The sequence below is a fragment of the Orcinus orca genome, chromosome 2 (genome assembly GCF_937001465.1).
Source record: "Orcinus orca chromosome 2, mOrcOrc1.1, whole genome shotgun sequence".
NCBI classification, from domain to species: Eukaryota; Metazoa; Chordata; class Mammalia; order Artiodactyla; family Delphinidae; genus Orcinus; species Orcinus orca.
Genome location: NC_064560.1, coordinates 6,877,532 through 6,895,649, shown reverse-complemented (window position 1 = coordinate 6,895,649; position 18,118 = coordinate 6,877,532). Strand labels below are relative to the sequence as shown.

Genomic DNA, 18,118 nt, shown 5'->3' with positions numbered 1-18,118 from the left:
ACATAGGCGTATTTCAAACTGCCCACCATGTGAAATGGGGGGGCTGCCGTGTACAACTCCACTGCGGGTCATAATGAGAGCCAGCAAGCACACTTCTGCAGAAACCTCTAACGCAGCACATTCTGTGTGGGCTGGGTTGGTTCGATGTGTGTGTTCTGTGTATGCATGTGCATGTGTGTTTATGCAAATGATTTTAAAGGGGTGATTCAAGAGAAGGGGTAAAAAGAACCACGATATTGAGAACTTAATACATGCCTGGCAATGCGCTAGGTGCTTTACGTACATTATCTCGAGTCAAATTAAAAGGCAACACCTATTCTGAACTTTGAGTCATTTAGAAATAGGGAGACAGCAATGACATTCAAAATATGGGACAACTAGTAGAACAAGAGTACCAACCAATTAGACTGGATGTCCAGGCATACCAGCTACAAAGCAGCCTTCGCTGAGACTGGAAATTCCGTTTAAAGACACTAAGACTTCACTGTACTTGTCTGTCCTCCTTATAACACGCTTTACCCAAAATGCACAAACTACATATGGGCTGAATAAGGGCAGTGATGATTATAATAATGGCTAACATTCAGAGAGCACTTTCCCCAGTGCCAGGCACCACTGTAAGGGCTCTCCATTCTCGACAGTTCTATGAGATGGGGATGATAGCTATTATTATGCCCATTTTATAGATGAGAAAACTGAGGCCCTGAGAGGCTAAAGGGCTTGCTCAAGATCCAGAGGAGCCATTGTTCATGTCCAAGCTGTCTCAATTGCTGGGCTACAGGCTACCTGTGTTCTATACACTCCTGCCAAATGCTGTACAACCAGTACAATATTCAAATCAAAGATAATTTTACCTTTTAATTACCCATGCCAGTGGAGATCACTGAAAACAGGAGACATTTATAAAATATTTGGTTTTAAAATAAATGATGTGGCAGCTTTGCCTTCCTAGTTATTTTTCACCCAGGCTGATCTTAGAACGAGCATGTTAGATGCAGTGCTTAAAATCCAGGCCACGTGGTAGCAAAGCAAGGCAGCTCTGAGGCTTCCAGGTGGTGGGCAAGTCACTGGAGGATACACACTTGCCACAGATAATCCACAAAGTGAATATTCCGTAAGTGGTAATTGAGGGCTGACTATAACATGAGACATTTTCTTTTAGGAGGAACATGGATCTGTACACTCTAAGGCCGCAAAGCGGGCGACCATCATTTGTTACGCTTTCCAAAAACTGTTTCTGTGCAACTCAAGCATGGGAAGTTCTCATTCTATATAAAAGGATCCTTCAGAAAAATTAAGTCTCTAAGAATAGGGTTTCAAAACAAAAGCGGCCCTGAACCATGGCTACAATATACCTAATGTGATGGTGTTGTTTTCTAAAAATTCTCTTTTTTGTTGCTGTTGGGGCGTATGGCTACAAACACAAAAGGCTTAACAATTTTTAGGAATGGACTGATGTTAGCGACAGTGTTTTTTGAGTTGCTAGGCAACATCAGAAAACAAATGTCCATGTTCTGAGATCATTCTGCACTCGGTCTCCCCACGGACAGCCCACATGTTCCGTGGCCGGACTCCGTTCCACTTGGTCAGCAGGGGTGGAATATCCCAACTGTGATGCTGATGGTCCGGAGTGGTCAAAAGACACCAATCTGTGTCTGAAAAACAGATCACAGTTTGTTGGCCACCTGGCAGTCAAGATCTGTGGCCAAAGTTTTCGCCGGACCGGTATCGTTTATCCAAATTAAGTCCTACACCTTCAGGGTTCTTTTTGATTTGTTACATCACTTCAGTCAGCTTTCTTTGCAGGTGCATTATCTTTTTCTCCCCTCCTATATCTAAAGGAAGCCCAATTCACTTTTATGGGCAATTTTAACATCTGGGAACATAGAGACTCTTCCTGAGAATTCTTTCTTTGTTTCTAACAAATCACCTTCATCCTCAGAAGACCCATTTCAGATCATCTTTCTTAAGGATATACTGACATTGTACTTTGACAGGTAAGTCTGCTTCCTTCTTTGTTTGATTCCATTAACTATTGAGTCTGTTCTTTTTGAAAAAAAAATTATAAAGATGATACACATGGTTCTAAAATTAACATCACACATGTAAATACATACTGAACTGTTAGAAACATGAACTCCCTTCTTTTGTTCTAACTTTTGCCCACCCGATGCACTACAGTTCATTCTTGTAATTCAATCACTACACCTCTGCATGGCAATATGTCACCTCCTATGTAAGACGCATGGCTCATGATAGAGAAAAAGACACACCAGTAATACTATTTTCATTTGCTTAAAGTGACAAACAGAATTTAGTGCTTTAAGAACTCCCATCCCTTTCTCCCCCCGAAAAACAATGAAATGGAACAAAATCTTAGATCTGTATTTTAAATCAAGCTCCACCTTCAAGGGCAGGCTGGCCATGACTTACCTAAAAGGACTAGTTCAGTGAGCACAGCATCAGCAGTAAGGCTCATCACCTACGCAGAGATGAATCCACTACAGGCCAATTATGAGCGGGTATTGCTGAGGGCCCGATACGTGTGCACCATACGTGATAAGAAGCTGGTTCAGTAACCACCATTTCTATAGCAACGCACACCACTCTGCAGGCTGCATTCTGGGAAGGCAGTTAAAACTGGATCCTGCAATGTAGCTTCACTTGGAATCTGCTTTTATTTCTGTCACCTCATTAGAATGAGAGTCTTCAAGCCACATAACTTATTGTGAAACAGCAGAAACTTATTGCATAGAGGATCTTAAATCGTGATTTCTCTGCCACTCAAGGTCAGTCAGTCACTTTCAATTCAAACCACTGACCTGGTTTGCTTATTCATAAGTGACCATTCCCCAGGGCACCACCCAGGACATGGACAGCCATCTGTTGTCCCAGTTACAGGCTGAAGAGAGTAAATGCCTGTGAAGCTGAGCTGACACGCCATCTCGTACTGTCCAGAAAGCCTCAGCTAAGGTGCACTCACCATGACCCACAAAACTGCACCTGCCAGACTAGGGGAGGAGAGCTGCTTCTTTCAAAGGTTAAACTGGCCCCTGAACGTGACCGATAAGGTCACTTTATCCCACCCCCTCAGACACGCCTGGACACCCAGGCCCCAGGCACTGGCACTGTACAACTTTTCAAAAGAGACAGCACCTTTAGAAGATCTAGGTTAAAAAATCTGGTAATTCCTCAAAGGAAAAGACTTACACTCACTAAACAGAGGCCTCCCTCGCACCATAAATCCAGTGGCATTTTAACACGGTAGCGTCAGCAAAATCAGCATTGCCCATAAATGTGGCAAAAGTTTCGATTCTAATATGTGCAAGTCAGGCTTCTTAAAAAAATCATTTTTCTGAGAGTGCATACCATAATCAGCCAGTTCATACCGCTGTAACACACGAAACAAAATCCAACTTTACTTACGTTCTAGGAGACTGTTAATCTATTAGGTCACCCTCGGATGAACACGTGGGTTAAAATATAGAGATGCTCATTATTATAATGGGAAATTCTTTGCCTGTTCCCCCCACCCCCCAAAAAAAAAGACAACTGTGGCCGTTAAAAAAAAAAAGAAAAAGAAAACTGTGATAAATGATAGCACCAAATACTGATCCTCTCTAATGGTGCTGGAGAGGGTGTGGAGAAAAGGGAACCCTCCTGCACTGCTGGTGGGAATATAAATTGATACAGCCACTATGGAGAACAGTATGGAGGGTCCTCAAAAAACTAAATATAGATAGAGTTGCCATATGACCCAGCAATCCCACTCCTGGGCATATATCCTGAGAAAACTGTAATTCAGAAAGATACATGCACCCTATGTTCACTGCAGCACTATTCACAATAGCCAAGACATGGGAACAACCTAAATGTCCATCAACAGAGGGATGGATAAAGAAGATGTAGTGTGTGTGTATTTATATATATATATATATATATATATATATATATATATGTATGTATATATATATACACATATATGCGCGTGTGTATATATATACATACATACATATATACACACATACATACATATATACACACACACAATGGACTATTACTCAGCCATAAAAAAGGAATGAAATAACGCCATTTGCGGCAACATGGATGGACCCAGAGATTATCATACTAAGTGAAGAAAGCCAAACAGAGAAAGACAAATACCATATGATATCACAGATATGTGAAATCTAAAAAGAAAAAAGAAAAGAAGTACCTCTACATTTCTCTCATGAGTAAACTTTCAGTTATCCAGCAGTCAGGAATGAAAGTATTTGAGTTAGCATTAAAATGTGGATTTATTTTTCAAATAGAAGTCCCATGGAACTTAAAAAGAATTTCATTTTTCTTTAAGAGTTTGAAATCGTGCCCTATAACCAAGGTGTTATCACTGAGCATCAGCTGTCCCTCGGGGCCAAATGCTGGAAGGCTGCCTGGATAACAGTACAGAGAGACTGTGACTGAATCAGGCACGCTGTTCGGCCCTGCAGATGGAGAATACACTTGCATTTTAGTAAGAGCTCCCCTGTTGAATGTATCTCAGATCAGAGGGTCACAAACATGTTCTGTAATAGTCCAGGTAGCAAATATTTTTCAGTTTGCGAGAACATACACTCTCTGCTGCAATTATTCAAACTCTGCTGGTGTAGGAAAAACACTCACAGACCACAAATGAACCAACAGGCACGGTTGGGTTCCCATGTCTTATTCCATTTGGCTTGCTGTAATAAAATAAACTGGGTGGCTTACAAGCAACAGAAATTCATTTCTCACAGTTCTGGAGGATGGGAAGTCCAAGATCAAGGTGCCGGTTGATTCAGTGTCCACAGAGAGCCTGTATCATTGATTCACGGATGATGCCTTCTTGCTGTGTCCTCACATGTGGAAGGCGGGAGAAAGTTCTCTGGGGCCCCTGTTATAAGGGCACTAATCCCATTCAAGAGACCTCCACCCTCATCACCTCATCAACTCCAAAGGCCCAACCTCCAAATACTAATGGCTTTGGGGGTTAGGATGTCAACATGCAAATTTTGTGGGGGGGGAATACAAACATTCAGTCCACAGCACCCAATAAAAATTGATTCAGGGATGCTTACTTTTCATCTAACTTTCATGTGTCATGAGATACTCTTCTTCTTTTGATTCTTTCTTCAAACATTTAAAAATGCAAAAACCAGACTTCCCTGGTGTTGCAGTGGTTAAGAATCTGCCTGCCAACGCAGGGGACACGGGTTCGATCCCTGGTCCAGGAAGATCCCACATGGTGCATAGCAACTAAGCCCGTAAGCCACAACTACTGAGCCTGTGCTCTAGAGCCCGCAAGCCACAACTACTGAGCCCGCGTGCCACAACTACTGAAGCCCGCATGCCTAGAGCCCGTGCTCTGCAATAAGAGAAGCCACCACAGTGAGAAGCCCGCACACTGCAACGAAGAGTGGCTCCCACTCACGCAACTAGAGAAAGCCCGCGCCCAGCAACGAAGACCCAATGCAGCCATAAATCAGTCAATCAATCAATCAAAATATATAAAATAAATAAATAAAAATGTAAAAACCATTCTTAGCTTTCAGGCCGTAGTTTGGCGATACTTAATTAGACGAAAAATTCTTAATGGATTCATGAATTGCTATTTCTGGCTGTCAAACATTTTGAAATTGCAATTACTTTGATATACCTCAAAAGTAGATAATTAAAGTGCTAAACTGGTTAGAAGTGATTATCATATTTGACTTAATCATAAATAGCAGATAATTAGTAAATAGTGAGTGCTATGTGCTTAAGATGTGTTCCTATTTTTTTTTCTGATCTTATAATACACTCTTGGAACTTTTCATTTAACTGCAATAATTTAATTTCTACCTGAATAATGATATTATTGATTACACATAACAGAAAACCCCTTATGAAATATGTAGGCTTCTACTGAGTTTAGTGAGTTAAAGAACATATGGTTTCTTTGAAATGTCCATCCAATCTTAAAGTTTTCAGAAAACATATTTTAATTCATTTGATCGTTTCTGAATGACTATCCAAATGTTGGCTTTTCTCTGCACACATACAATCTGTTAGAGCCAGGAATTGGCAGTTACATTTTTCACTGTAGATGCTAAGTTAAAAAAGACCATTTAAGTGGGAAGAGATCAACGACACAATGGAGATTCTCAATGACAAAAGGAATAATGCCACGGGGATTATTTCCAGAGAGGAAGTAGAAAATTGGATAACTTATATTTCAGAGTCTTTATAACACTGCACATTTCTTTGTTTTCACTGACTTCTATAGTATATTAATTTCCTTTTGCGCCTGTGATAAATTACCACAAACTTAGGGGCTTAAAACAACACAAATTTATTCCGTTATTGCTCTAGAGGTCAGCAGTCTGAAATCAGTTTCACTGGGCTGAAGTCAGGGTATCAGTAGGGCTGGTTCTTTCTGGAGACTCTGAATGAAGAATCCATTTCTGTGCCTTTTTCAGCTTCTCACGGCTGCCTCTGTTCCTTCGCTTGTGGCCCCTTCCTCCATTTTCAAAGTGCATCCTTCCAATTGCTGCTTCCGTCATTACGTTGCCATCTCCTCTGATTCTGATTCCTCCTGCACCCTGCTTATACAGACCGTTGTGATTACAGTGGGCCCACGAGGATAATCCGAGAGAATTTCCCCATCTCAAGATTCATAACTGAATCACGTCTGCAAAGTCCCTCTACCATATAAGGTCATATTCACAGGGTCCAGGGATTATGATGTGGAGATATTCAGGGGGGGCATTATTCAGTCTGCCATAGATATCAAAAAAATTTTTTTTATATAAACTTTTGTTGTTTGTGAGCTGTATACAAAATAAACCAATGAGAGCAAGGATGCTGCTTCTCTAGACCTGTGCCATATTGTTATGACATATCTGTGTACGACTCTCTAGTGAAAGCATCACTGTATTAGGAATACAGCCTTTTATACCCCAGCCTTATTTATCTATATTCAACTATATACATTCAAAAATGAAGAGGCAGGAAGGAGTAGAATCATAGCAGCAGGGTTGGAAGCTCCAGGATGGAGAAAATCCAATATAACTGCTGTCTCTCTAGACAAGCGCTCAAAGCACCGTTCTTTCATTAAACATATATATACACAGATATGTAAAGGTAAATTCTGTGTATAGAGTCATCTTTTTTTTTATTGGAGTATAATTGCTTTTCAATGTTGTGTTAGTTTCTGCTGTAAAATGAAGTGAATCAGCTACATGTACACATATATCCCCTCCCTCTTGGACTTCCCTCCCACCCCTCCCCCCATTCCACCCATCTAGGTCATTACAGAGCACGGAGCTGAGCTTCCTATGTTTTATAACACGTTCCCACTGGCTATCTATCTTAACGCACGGTAGTATGTATATGTCAATCCCCATCTCCCAGTTCATCCCACCCTCCCTTCCCCCACTGTGTCCACATGTCTATTCTCTAAGTACCAGTGTTACATTGTAGTATCTTAAACCGCCTCTAAGTACCAGTGTTACATTGTAATATCTTAAACCGCCTTGAATCTTAGAACACATAAAAGCTCCCCATCTGATTCAATCATTTAGCAAACATTCTGCTTAGACACCTAGCAACTGCCAGGGACTGTGTGTGATCATGAAGACTCAAAGATGAGGAAGACTCAGTGAGGACACAGATAATAACTGAGACACTGCAAGGCCATGTCTTCACAGACTTCTAGTGCCGCTGCTGAATGGACAACATGCTCGAGAGAAACCAAACTACTGTTCAGCACATGGAGAAAGGGATTTCAGAGGAGAGGTCCTGCTCACACAATGTGACAAGTGATGAGGGAGACCCAGGCGCATCCAGGGAACGGCAAACGGTTTGGTGTGGGAGTGATGGAGGGTGTGCAGGGAACAGAGGCTGGGAGCGAGCTGGAGAGCTAGGCAGGGACCAGCTCTGCAGAGATCTGTGTGCCGTGCCAACGAGCGTGGACAGCCACACGACGAGTACCTCTGAGATGTTCTCATGTGGGAAAGGGGTCTGTGCTTCTGAAAGACAGCCCAAGAAGCAACCCCGAAGTCCTGGTGGAGGGAAGGAGAGAGGAAGACAGGCAGACGGCTGCAGGAATTGGCCAGAAAAGAGGGAAGAGTCTGCACCCAGACAGAGGTAACCAGAGAAGGAGAGGAGAAGGTAGGTTGGAGAAACGCTGATTTGACATCAACATGACCTTGCAAGGGAGCAGACATGGCTGCCGGTGGGGCAGGGAGGTGAAGCAAAAGAGTAAATGGGGGATAAGTCGGGGGTTTCTACTTGGATGGTCTGGTGGATGGCACCCTTAACCAAGAGAGGAAACACAGAAATGAACAGGGGTAGGGGTTGAAGTGAAGCGAGTCAGTGGGTCCGTGTCAAGCACGTGAATCTGAGTTTCCTGCAGGACATCCGAAGATGGAGGCCTAACGGACAGTCAGGAACACAGATCAGAGAGCAGACTTGCTTGCACGGGGTGGCTGTGGGAGTGTGAGAGGCAGGTGGATGTCCCAGCGACTGCACGTAAAGGAAGTCAGGAGCTGGGCGTGGGGCAGAGCCCATATGACAGGAGATGAGGACCCCAGGGACACTGAGTCACAGAGCCGAGGGAGGCGGGCCTTCCTCTCTAGAGAAAGGAAACCCTCCGATGCTGCAGACACGTCCAAGGGGATGAGGAGGTCACCTGATTCCACCATCAGGCAGCTGCTGCTTAACTTCATGACTGTGGTTTCAGGAGAGCCGACGGTAGAAACGGGACTGCAGTGGGTCGAGAAGTGGAAGCAGCACATGAGAACAGTCCTTCAAGAGATCTGGGCTGGGGCTTCCCTGGTGGCGCAGTGGTTGGGAGTCCGCCTGTCGATGCAGGGGACACAGGTACGTGCCCCGGTCCGGGAAGATCCCACATGCCGCGGAGCGGCTGGACCCGTGAGCCATGGCCACTAAGCCTGCGCGTCCGGAGCCTGTGCTCCGCAATGGGAGAGGCCACAACAGTGAGAGGCCCGCGTACCGCAAAAAAAAAAAAAAAAAAAAAGAGATCTGGGCTAACGGGAATCTGGGAAAGTGGTTTAGAGGTCACAGTTCGAGAAACCCTTCTGCAGAGGAGGGGAGACCTTAGTTCCCTGAATAAACTCTTTGGGTGTACCATGTACCAGGCACTGAACTGAGCTTCTTACAAATATTAACTCATTTATTCCCTGGGGTGCTTAATTTGATGTGTCAACTTGGCTAGGTCACAGCACCCAGATATTTGATCAAACGCGCCTGGAGGTTGCTGTGAAGGTATTTTAAAGATGAGATAAACAATTAAATCAGTAGACTGAGTAAAGCAGATTACGCTTCCTGTAGGTGGGCCTCATCCAATCAGTTGAAGGCCTCAAGAAAAGGCTGGCCTCCTCCAAGGAAGAGGAGATTCTGCCAGCACATGGCCCTTCGGATTCAAACTGCAACATCAACTCTTCTCTGGGTCTCCAGTCTGCTGGGCCACTGCAGATTTTGAACTTGCCAGCCTCTTCAAGTGCATAAGCCAATACTGTAAAATCTCTCTCCCTTTCTCTCTCTCTCTCTCTCTCTCACACACACACACACACACACGCACACACACACATCCTACTGGTTCTGTTTCTCTGACTGATAAACACACTCTTCATAACAGCACTAGGTATTGATACTATTATTATCCCCATCTCACAGTTGAGCAAACTATGGCACAGAGAGGTTAAACAACTTGGCCAGGGCCACACAGCTGATGGCCAGCAGAGCTGGAATTCCAATCCACTGTGCCTCAGTGTTGCTGCTGTTAACCACACGCCCTACTTCAGAGCACTGCCCTGGCACGTTGGGGCCCAACCTGGACGGACAACGTGAGCGGAAGACTGTACAAGGGACGGAGAGCCTCGATCAATGTGTGTCCTGTACAAGTGAGGAAACAGGACAGGTGATTCGTCCAAGGTAGGCCTTAGAGTTTTCCAAGTGGCAGACCCAGGGTTTCAGAAGGCCAAGTGCAAGCTTTCCCCTCTCCTTCCTACTTTCTTTCCCTGCTTTGTTATCCACGTCCTTTCCTCCCTTCAGAATTCCCGTCTTCCCCAGGGGTTCCCTCAAGTCCCTTTCTCCCGGAGCCCAGGGCTCCTTACATCCTGATCAGGACCATGTGCCTCAAGAAGTCACCAAGCTGTGGAGAACACACGCCAATGACAAAGTGCCCACATGACCCAGTGCCGCATGTCCACGCAGCAGCGCGATCCTTCTAACAACATCAAGTTCGGTGCATCTGGTAAAGCCAATGAATTCCACACAAATAATTACGCGGTCTGTTAGTAACCGGAAAACAAAACAAAACAAACCCCAACTCCCCCCAAACTCCAGAAAGCCCAACAAGCATTTATTTCCAAATATAAATTCCTAGAACTAGAATTTGACTACTCAAGGAATTAGGTGTCTTTGAAAATACATTTGACACCAAAAATCCCCCAAGAATTTTTACGCGTGGTCTAACAGTTTAAAACTCTGAATGGGGTTATTTGAAAACCGGTCTTTTCAAGTTTGACTTTCAAGTTTGGGATTCAGAACCAACAGGGTATAGGGACCAATGTGCTGTCCAAACCCGAAACACAAGCACGTACTTCTTCCCACATTCTTACTACGAATGTCAACTGTAAAACCTACTGGAGGAAAATTTGGAAATATGTATTAAAAGCTTTAGAATTTTGTACTTTTTGAAGTCAGCAATTCCACTTCTTCTAAAATTTTATCCTGAGGAAACAATCATGGCCGTGTATAAAGATTTTGCTATGAAGATATTTATCACAACGTTGGTAAGAAGAGTAATTTTTTTTCTAACTTAGGGGATTGAGCAACTGAATTATGACATAAACATATAAGGGAATAGCATGCAATCTTAATATTGACATTGCAGAATAACGGCTGCTATGGAATAATAACGTTAGGGAAAGATGTTCATGACATACAAATGGTTTTCAAAGGCAAGTTATAAAACAGTACATAGCGTATAATCCCCTTTCTGTTAAATGTGTATTTTTGGAAGGCAGTCCCTAAGAGGGCCCAGTGACCCCCCCCCCCACCACTCCTGGTGTTCACACACCTGTGTGGTCCACCTCATACTGTACCAGCATCGGGCTCTGCGACCACCAGCATATGGAAAGAAGGGAGCGGAGGGCACTTTGACCTTAGGTGATAAAAGACGGTGACTTCCATTTTGCCCATGTGTGCTTTTGTACTTTCTGTTTATTTGTAAACTTCTCTTGGGTCACTTGCTCTATTGGAAGCTAGCTGTCACGCTGCAAGTGGCCCTGTCGGGACGCCCACGTGGCAAAGGCACTGAAGCCTCTGGCCATCAGCCAGTGAGGAGCTGGGGCCTGAAAGCGTGCGTGCAGCCCCTGTTGAACCCTGAGATGAACTGGTTGACAGTCTGACTGCAACTTTATCTAGGGACCCTGACCCAGAGCCACCCAGCTAGGCTGTGCCCGGGTTCCTGACTCTCCAAAACTGTGAGACAACAGATGTTCACTGTTGTTTAAAGCTACGAGTTTTAGGGCCATCTGTTACGCAGCAGAAGATAACTAATACATACACCCATAGTGCAATGGCTGGAAGGAAATACAGACTCACTTTGGAGATGCTGTGGGTTCGGTTCCAGACCTGCTGCAATATATCAAACATCGCAATAAAGCAAGTCACGTGAATTTTTCGTTTCCCGGTGCATTAAAAATTATGTTACACTATACTGTAGTCAATTAAGTATGCAATAGCATTATGCCTAAGAAACCAATGTACATATTTTAACTAAAAAATACTTTACTGCTAAAAAATGCTCACCATCATCTGACAACACAGGGTTGCCACAAACGTTCAATTTGTATAAAACGCAGTATCTGCGAAGTGCAATAAAGCAAAGTGCAACAGAACGAGGTCTGCCTGTAATCCAAAATACTGTTAGCGGGTTTCTCTACATGTGGGATCATGGGTAATTTTTATTTTCTTTTTTTTTTTTGTACAATATTGGTAATGTGTTTTTCTTTTTTCAAACACAGGACCAAGAGAGATCATGTGACCATCTAAAGACTAAAAGGATAAAGGTTAGTCTCCTAATTAGTCTCCAATTTAGTTCTAATAACCTTTAAAGATTCTTTTCAAGCAGATTAGCTTAAATGTGAAAAAAAACCCAACTCCAAAGAGCGTGTAAGACTTGCCCACTAGAAGCCATGCAATGCACCATAAACAGCAGCATTCAATAATGTCAAGGAAAAGGAACTTGCACAGGCTTCTTAAAAGGGAAATCAGACAGTAACGAAGTTATCTGTAGCCGGTGGCTGGCACAGGAGCCTGCTTACCTAGCTTCTGGTCAAACCGCCACGCTGTGACATAGGCATTGTGCCTCAGACTGCTCTGCGTGGCCAGGGGCACGGTGACATAAATGGGGCCATCCACCAGCACCGGCGTCCCATCGTTGCTGAGCAAGTGCACGCTGACGGCTGTGACGGGGGTCAGGTCGTACCTGGTGCCGTTTCCTGGAAGCAAGAGACATTCTCCATCACGTGCACACACAGGACTTACATGGGGCTGCAGAAACTGTTCACAGAGAAATATCATAGCTACCATCTACTGAGGACTGGGCCTCCTATAAGCCAGGGACTCTGTTCAGCATCTTACACACATAATCCTCACCACGACATTCTAAGGTAGGTCAAATTCCCATCTTACACATAAACAAACTGAGGCTCAGAGAGGGTAGTAATAAGAGCTGGTCTTCGGATATAGGCCAGTTTGAATCTGCAAACGTGATCCAAGCTTGGGTTTGCAGATTCTAACCACGGTGCTGTGCTTTCAAAAAGGGCCTCAAGGGACTTCCCTGGTGGTCCAGTGGTTAAGACTCTGAACTCCCAATGCAGGAGCAGCAGGTTCGATCCCTGGCCGGGGAACTAAGATCCCGCAGGCTGCGCCCCTCCCCCCAAAAACAAGGGCCTCAAAAGAGAAGGGATTGTCTATAATGGGAGAAGAGGTGTGTGTGGAAATCCCTGAAATCAACATCTATACAAAGCGAGCACTGCACACATGTTAATGACCCGGCAGGTCACCATAGTGGAACCAAATGATTTAAATCAGAGACTGCTGGAAAAAAAAAAGCAGTGAATTTCTTCAAGGAGTACTTCAAAATATTAACTTACTGCTACGAAAAGTACACTATTGAAAACTTGGATCTGAAATATTTATGAGTTATTTTGGTTGCCACTGTTATTTTGATCTGTTTAAAAGGAATTTAATATACCAATTATTTTGCATTAGAGGGCTTTTATCCAAGCCAATGCTTTAATGACTGTCTACAGATAAACTGGGGAATGCTTATGAGAGCAACATTGTATTTATACAGTTAAGCGGTCCATTTGAGAAGAATTTTTCTCCAGTGAAATATAATATATCATACAAAATGTATTCGGTCATAATTTAAAATCTTCCCTTGAACACGATGAAAACACACTGATAGAAAAATGTAAGCTACATTAGAACACCATTTATAGGATTTCTTAGTAAGCTACTTATATACTCACCTACCTATCAACTAACTACCCAAGCTAATGCAAACCTCCAATGAGGACTAAATTGAAACATTTAAAACAAATCTGGTGAATTTTAGAGTCTGAACAACCAGTGGGAGCTAAACCCTTTGTAGAGCAATCTCTATACGGCTAATGTTAGCACCATCTTTTATGATTCATGCCCATCTCTGTCTTCCAGTGAAGGGAAAGGCATGGAAATGAGGATTTCATCCAAAGGTGCACGTTGGAAGCATAGATTCAAGTTCTGAAATCTTTTTATCCTGTGGCCATTTCACTTTAGGGTGAAGAACAACCAAAGCACAGAATTTACCATCTTTCTGGTCAAACTACCTTGTGGATGGAGGACCTAAATGTGTCCATTGCCCAAAAGCAACACAGAAGCAAAGCCAGGTCTCCAATGTACCTCTCTAGGCTCTGGTAGACTCTCTAGATGAGACAGGACTTAAAACAAAGAGAGATTAAGTAATTTACTAGACCTTACATAAACAATTTAAAGATAATGTTTTCAATCAGGAAGCACTGCTTCTTTCATCAAACCCGAGGTAGGAAGTCTGCCCGGGGAAGCTGCGGGTAGAGCAGAAAGGTGCTCCAGACCCATCATCCTTTCGTCCCACTTAACACTGCCTCTTGATTCCCAGAGCTGGCATCCCCATTGTCCCCACTCATCCCCTTTCGAGACTTCCTTCCTATAATCTTGCACATCCCTGGCCCAGGAAGCCAGGGTCCCAGTATCAGACCCGCCACCGACTACTTATGTGGCCTCTGGCGAGTTACTTCCCTGCTCCGGGGTCTGTTTTTCTCATCTGCAAAACTAAGGAGGTTGGACTAGATGCTTTCCTGCGAGGCTACAGAAAGGAACGAACTCGACTATAAACATTCAGAAGGAAGAACGGCACTGCAGAGAGGGGCATATTCTTTTAAAGCAACATGCCCTAGGTACATGTGCTTTAATGTTCTTTAAAATGTTCTCTGTTAGAAGACATCACAGGCAATTATACCTGCTCTCCTGAGGCCTCTTGCCTCTCTCACTGCTTCCACTCCATGCCTTCCAGATGACAGTCTACCCTCCCACTTTCTTTATTCTGGACATACTGTGAAGGGCTACACTGTTTTCCTTCCAGCCCTCGTTATTAGAGGGCAACACAACACTGAGTTCTCCATATAAGGAGTCTCTCCTTCCTGTTCGTCTTGATGTTACCTGACTCCCATCATGTCCGAAGAAAGACAGGTGTCTGTCAGGCAAAAGCAGCAACAATGGACCAAGCTAGGAGGCCCCCAATTCATCACTTAGAACAAGAGGGGTTTTGCTCGGATAGCATCTCCGGTTCTGTTTGGCTTTGGACATTAGTCATACTACTGACTCCTCTGCTTTCTTGGATCTGCGAGCAGAAGTAATTTCTTGAAAACCCCTCGGGAGCATCATGGAACAGGTCTGCGCTTTCTTGGCAACCACAGGGGAGAGCGTATGAGGGTGCAGGGGAACGAGCAAGTGAGGAAGGGACTGAAACCTCCACATGGCTGCGTTTCTCTGTCTACAACTCTGGATCCCTCCAAAGGGGGGGAAATAAACAACCCCCCTTAGGACACGGCGGGGAAACCAGCCTCTTTCCAACTGCATTTGTGGCCTCTGTTTATTTTGCTGAATTCTGGTGATAACCTGTCACCTCACACGGGTTTGTGTGGTCCAGGCTCTCACACTAAGTTGCAATCTGTTAGATGCGGTTTATGAAACGGGAGGCCAACGTGGGGCAGAAGAGAATCCCTAGTTGATGGGCTGCTGGGGTGCTAGGCAGACACCACGGTGCCCTTCCTTGGCCGGAGGTCTGATGCTTCCTAGGTCAACTGGCCAGTTATTTCAGTGGAAAACAAATTGAATGTAACCTTCCAAAGACCTCCTCTCTTCCGTCTGAAATAAGAGAGTGATTTTAAAATAAAACAAACTCCTCTAAAATCAATAGTCCTATGTCTTCTCTATCTTACTGTCGTCTCGGATTTCATAATTTATTCAAGAGCTCTTGGAATTGGGGCACAGAAAAAAACTGAATGAGCTCCAAGGAACGAGGCTGTTCTTCCAACTCGGGGCTTTATGATGGAGACTGAATGGAGGTTTCATGATGGCCTCGGATTATCCTGTTCCCCGAAACACTACTTTGCTCCCAGGCCTGTCCATTTAAATGAAAAGTCAACTTTTTTCTTCCCAATAATATTCACTTAAGATGACCACCATGCAACTTTTCTGGTGGTCAGTGACTGACATATTCATTGCATCATTATCATGCAAAAATTCAAGGAAGAAGAAACGTTTCTCCAAACGGGTATCGCAGAGGGAAGAAAAGCAGGGAACTAATCACCACGTGAGCTTGATCTGTAACCAGATGTTTATTAACATTCTATAAAACGGATCAGATGTGGCAGGTATAAAAAGCTTTTGCAGAATGATCCGTTTCTGTAAAGCACTAGACAATTAAGTGAAATTCAATCAAAGCGTCCCTGGGAAATGCAGTAACGTACTCACCTAGCGGGATTTAACCCAGAACAGCCTTTGGTTTTCAAATTTATGTTGTGACTCGTGTAAAGTGTTGGGGAAAAGAAGAGGGGGAGACAGGAAAACGATTCAGGGCGTGAGACTCGGCCACCATCCATTCACCAAAAGGAGGACCGGGGACCACGTCAGCACCGAGCTCTGTCGGCCGGGAACGGAGGTAAGGGCAGTCTTTCACTGGTAAGGAACGATTACCTATTTTCTGGCTGGTGGCTTTTAGTTTCTGTGATCTTTGAGCAGTGTGTGTCCTGCCAGCCTAGGGTGAGAATGACCAAGCGGACTTAGAGGCCTTCCGGGAGATGTTTCAAAGTCAAGTATGAAGGCTCACCACTCTTCGGAGAGGAGAAGGCAAAGAGAGGACAAACTCAGAGAAAGGGAGGTCGTGAGAAAAGGCTGGATGGACTCAGCCGGTGGAGCCCAGAGGCTCCCTGCCCGCCAAGTGCTCCCTGTACTGGTGGGAGGGGGCATGGTGTGTTCGTCTGGGAATCAGGCCCAGGGCCACCCCCCCCCCAGCTGTGACACGTGCCCAGGGTGGGGGGGGGGCGGCGGGGACAGTGCATCTCCGAACAGCTGGGCAGGCTGCTTCACCGAATACACGTTCCGGGGTCAAGTGGGGCGAGGCTGAGAACAGGGGGACAGAAAACCTCTAACTCTGATCGGACACTTAAAAAAATTCAATTAAAAGAACTTCTGGGAATTAAATATACTTCATTGGCCAACGGAGAGCTCAGGCAACTGGTACCAAGAGAGAGGCTCAGGGAGACAAGCTCATGAAAGTGGCGCAGGCTGAAGTCCTCAAATGACACTTTCAGTGCCCTTGAACTCGTAGACGACAGAGCTGCCCTTCTGCACCTCGGGCTGGGTTCTCCCACTTATAAAGACACAAACGCATATAAAGATGCAAACGCAGACTGCCCGGCTGGAAAGAAACGAGCCTCGAGTTACCTGTTCCGTTTCCATCTAGTCCCCGCAAATAAGGAAAGCCGTCCACCTCCGAGGGGGAGCCGGCGGCCGTGAGAAAGGCTGTCAGGTCACTGTAGCTGGTGTTCTCCGGCAGCCGCAGAGCTCTCCTCTGGAAATGCACGCGAGGCTGCGGCCGGGCACCTGCGGAAATGAACCCTGGAGTTACCTCTCGGAGGGGCGGTTTCTGTTTCCAGAAAACGCAAACCCCGGAAAAGCTCCTCTAAGGTTTCAGCGTGGCTTCCCCGTCTCCACTCCTCTCGACATCCCCTCACATCGCCCATTCTCGCGGGCACAGAGATATGACAGCACGTTATTATGGGGAGAGAAATAACAGCCCATTGTCACGTTTGCTTTCACACAGAACGTTATTTAGGTTTTTCACAAAAAGCTCTGTTTGTGAGCAGTCTTTTCACTGCCCAGCCTTCGCCTATGGGTAGGGGTAGCGTTTTGGGAAAAAGTCCATGTAAGTGAAATGAGTAGGTGACAATTAATCTCTTGATACAAACAAGGCAGGAGAGACCCTTTGACACCGTTACAGACACATCCTTAGTCTTCCTGGTAAAATCTGGTCCAAGCTGAAGCAGAGCAGGGCAACAGACCAGCAGCTGGACAAGACACTGCAAATAAGAACCCACAGTAATGAGTCCTTTCCCTTCGGCGGACGCTGCCTTTTGGCATTCCATCCACTCCGGTGGGTGCATCTGACTCGCGATGGATCATGTTACAGATTCTATGATGAGCCTCTTGAAAGGATGTGAGAACTGCTCTTTTCAGCAAACTCAACTCTGTGCAGGATGGCTTGAGCCAGTGACCCTGTTACGCAGTTACCTTGTGACACCATCCGCAGTTTGACTTTGCTCCAGGTCTTATTTTGACTGTAAAACCTGAACCCGTTTTTATCTATTGCTGTAGCAAGGGTCACAAGACGCAGACGTGCTATATCAGTTTGCACACACAACCAGCAAAAACATCGTGAAGACAAAAATGAATAGAGATGGGAGTTGGAGCACTTCCCGATGGAAGTACACATCTCTCT

General features: G+C 44.8%; 1 protein-coding gene across 1 annotated transcript in view; it reads right to left on the bottom strand.

Annotated features, from left to right (window-relative positions):
* Positions 1-18,118, bottom strand: part of FAM171A1 (family with sequence similarity 171 member A1) — a 124,775-nt gene that overhangs the window by 17,081 nt on the left and 89,576 nt on the right. The window contains exons 4-5 of the mRNA XM_004278598.3: positions 17,065-17,223; positions 12,354-12,530 (exon numbers count right to left, since the gene is read on the bottom strand). Coding sequence (XP_004278646.1) covers positions 12,354-12,530; positions 17,065-17,223 — 336 coding nt within the window. The remainder of the gene's footprint in view (positions 1-12,353; positions 12,531-17,064; positions 17,224-18,118) is intronic.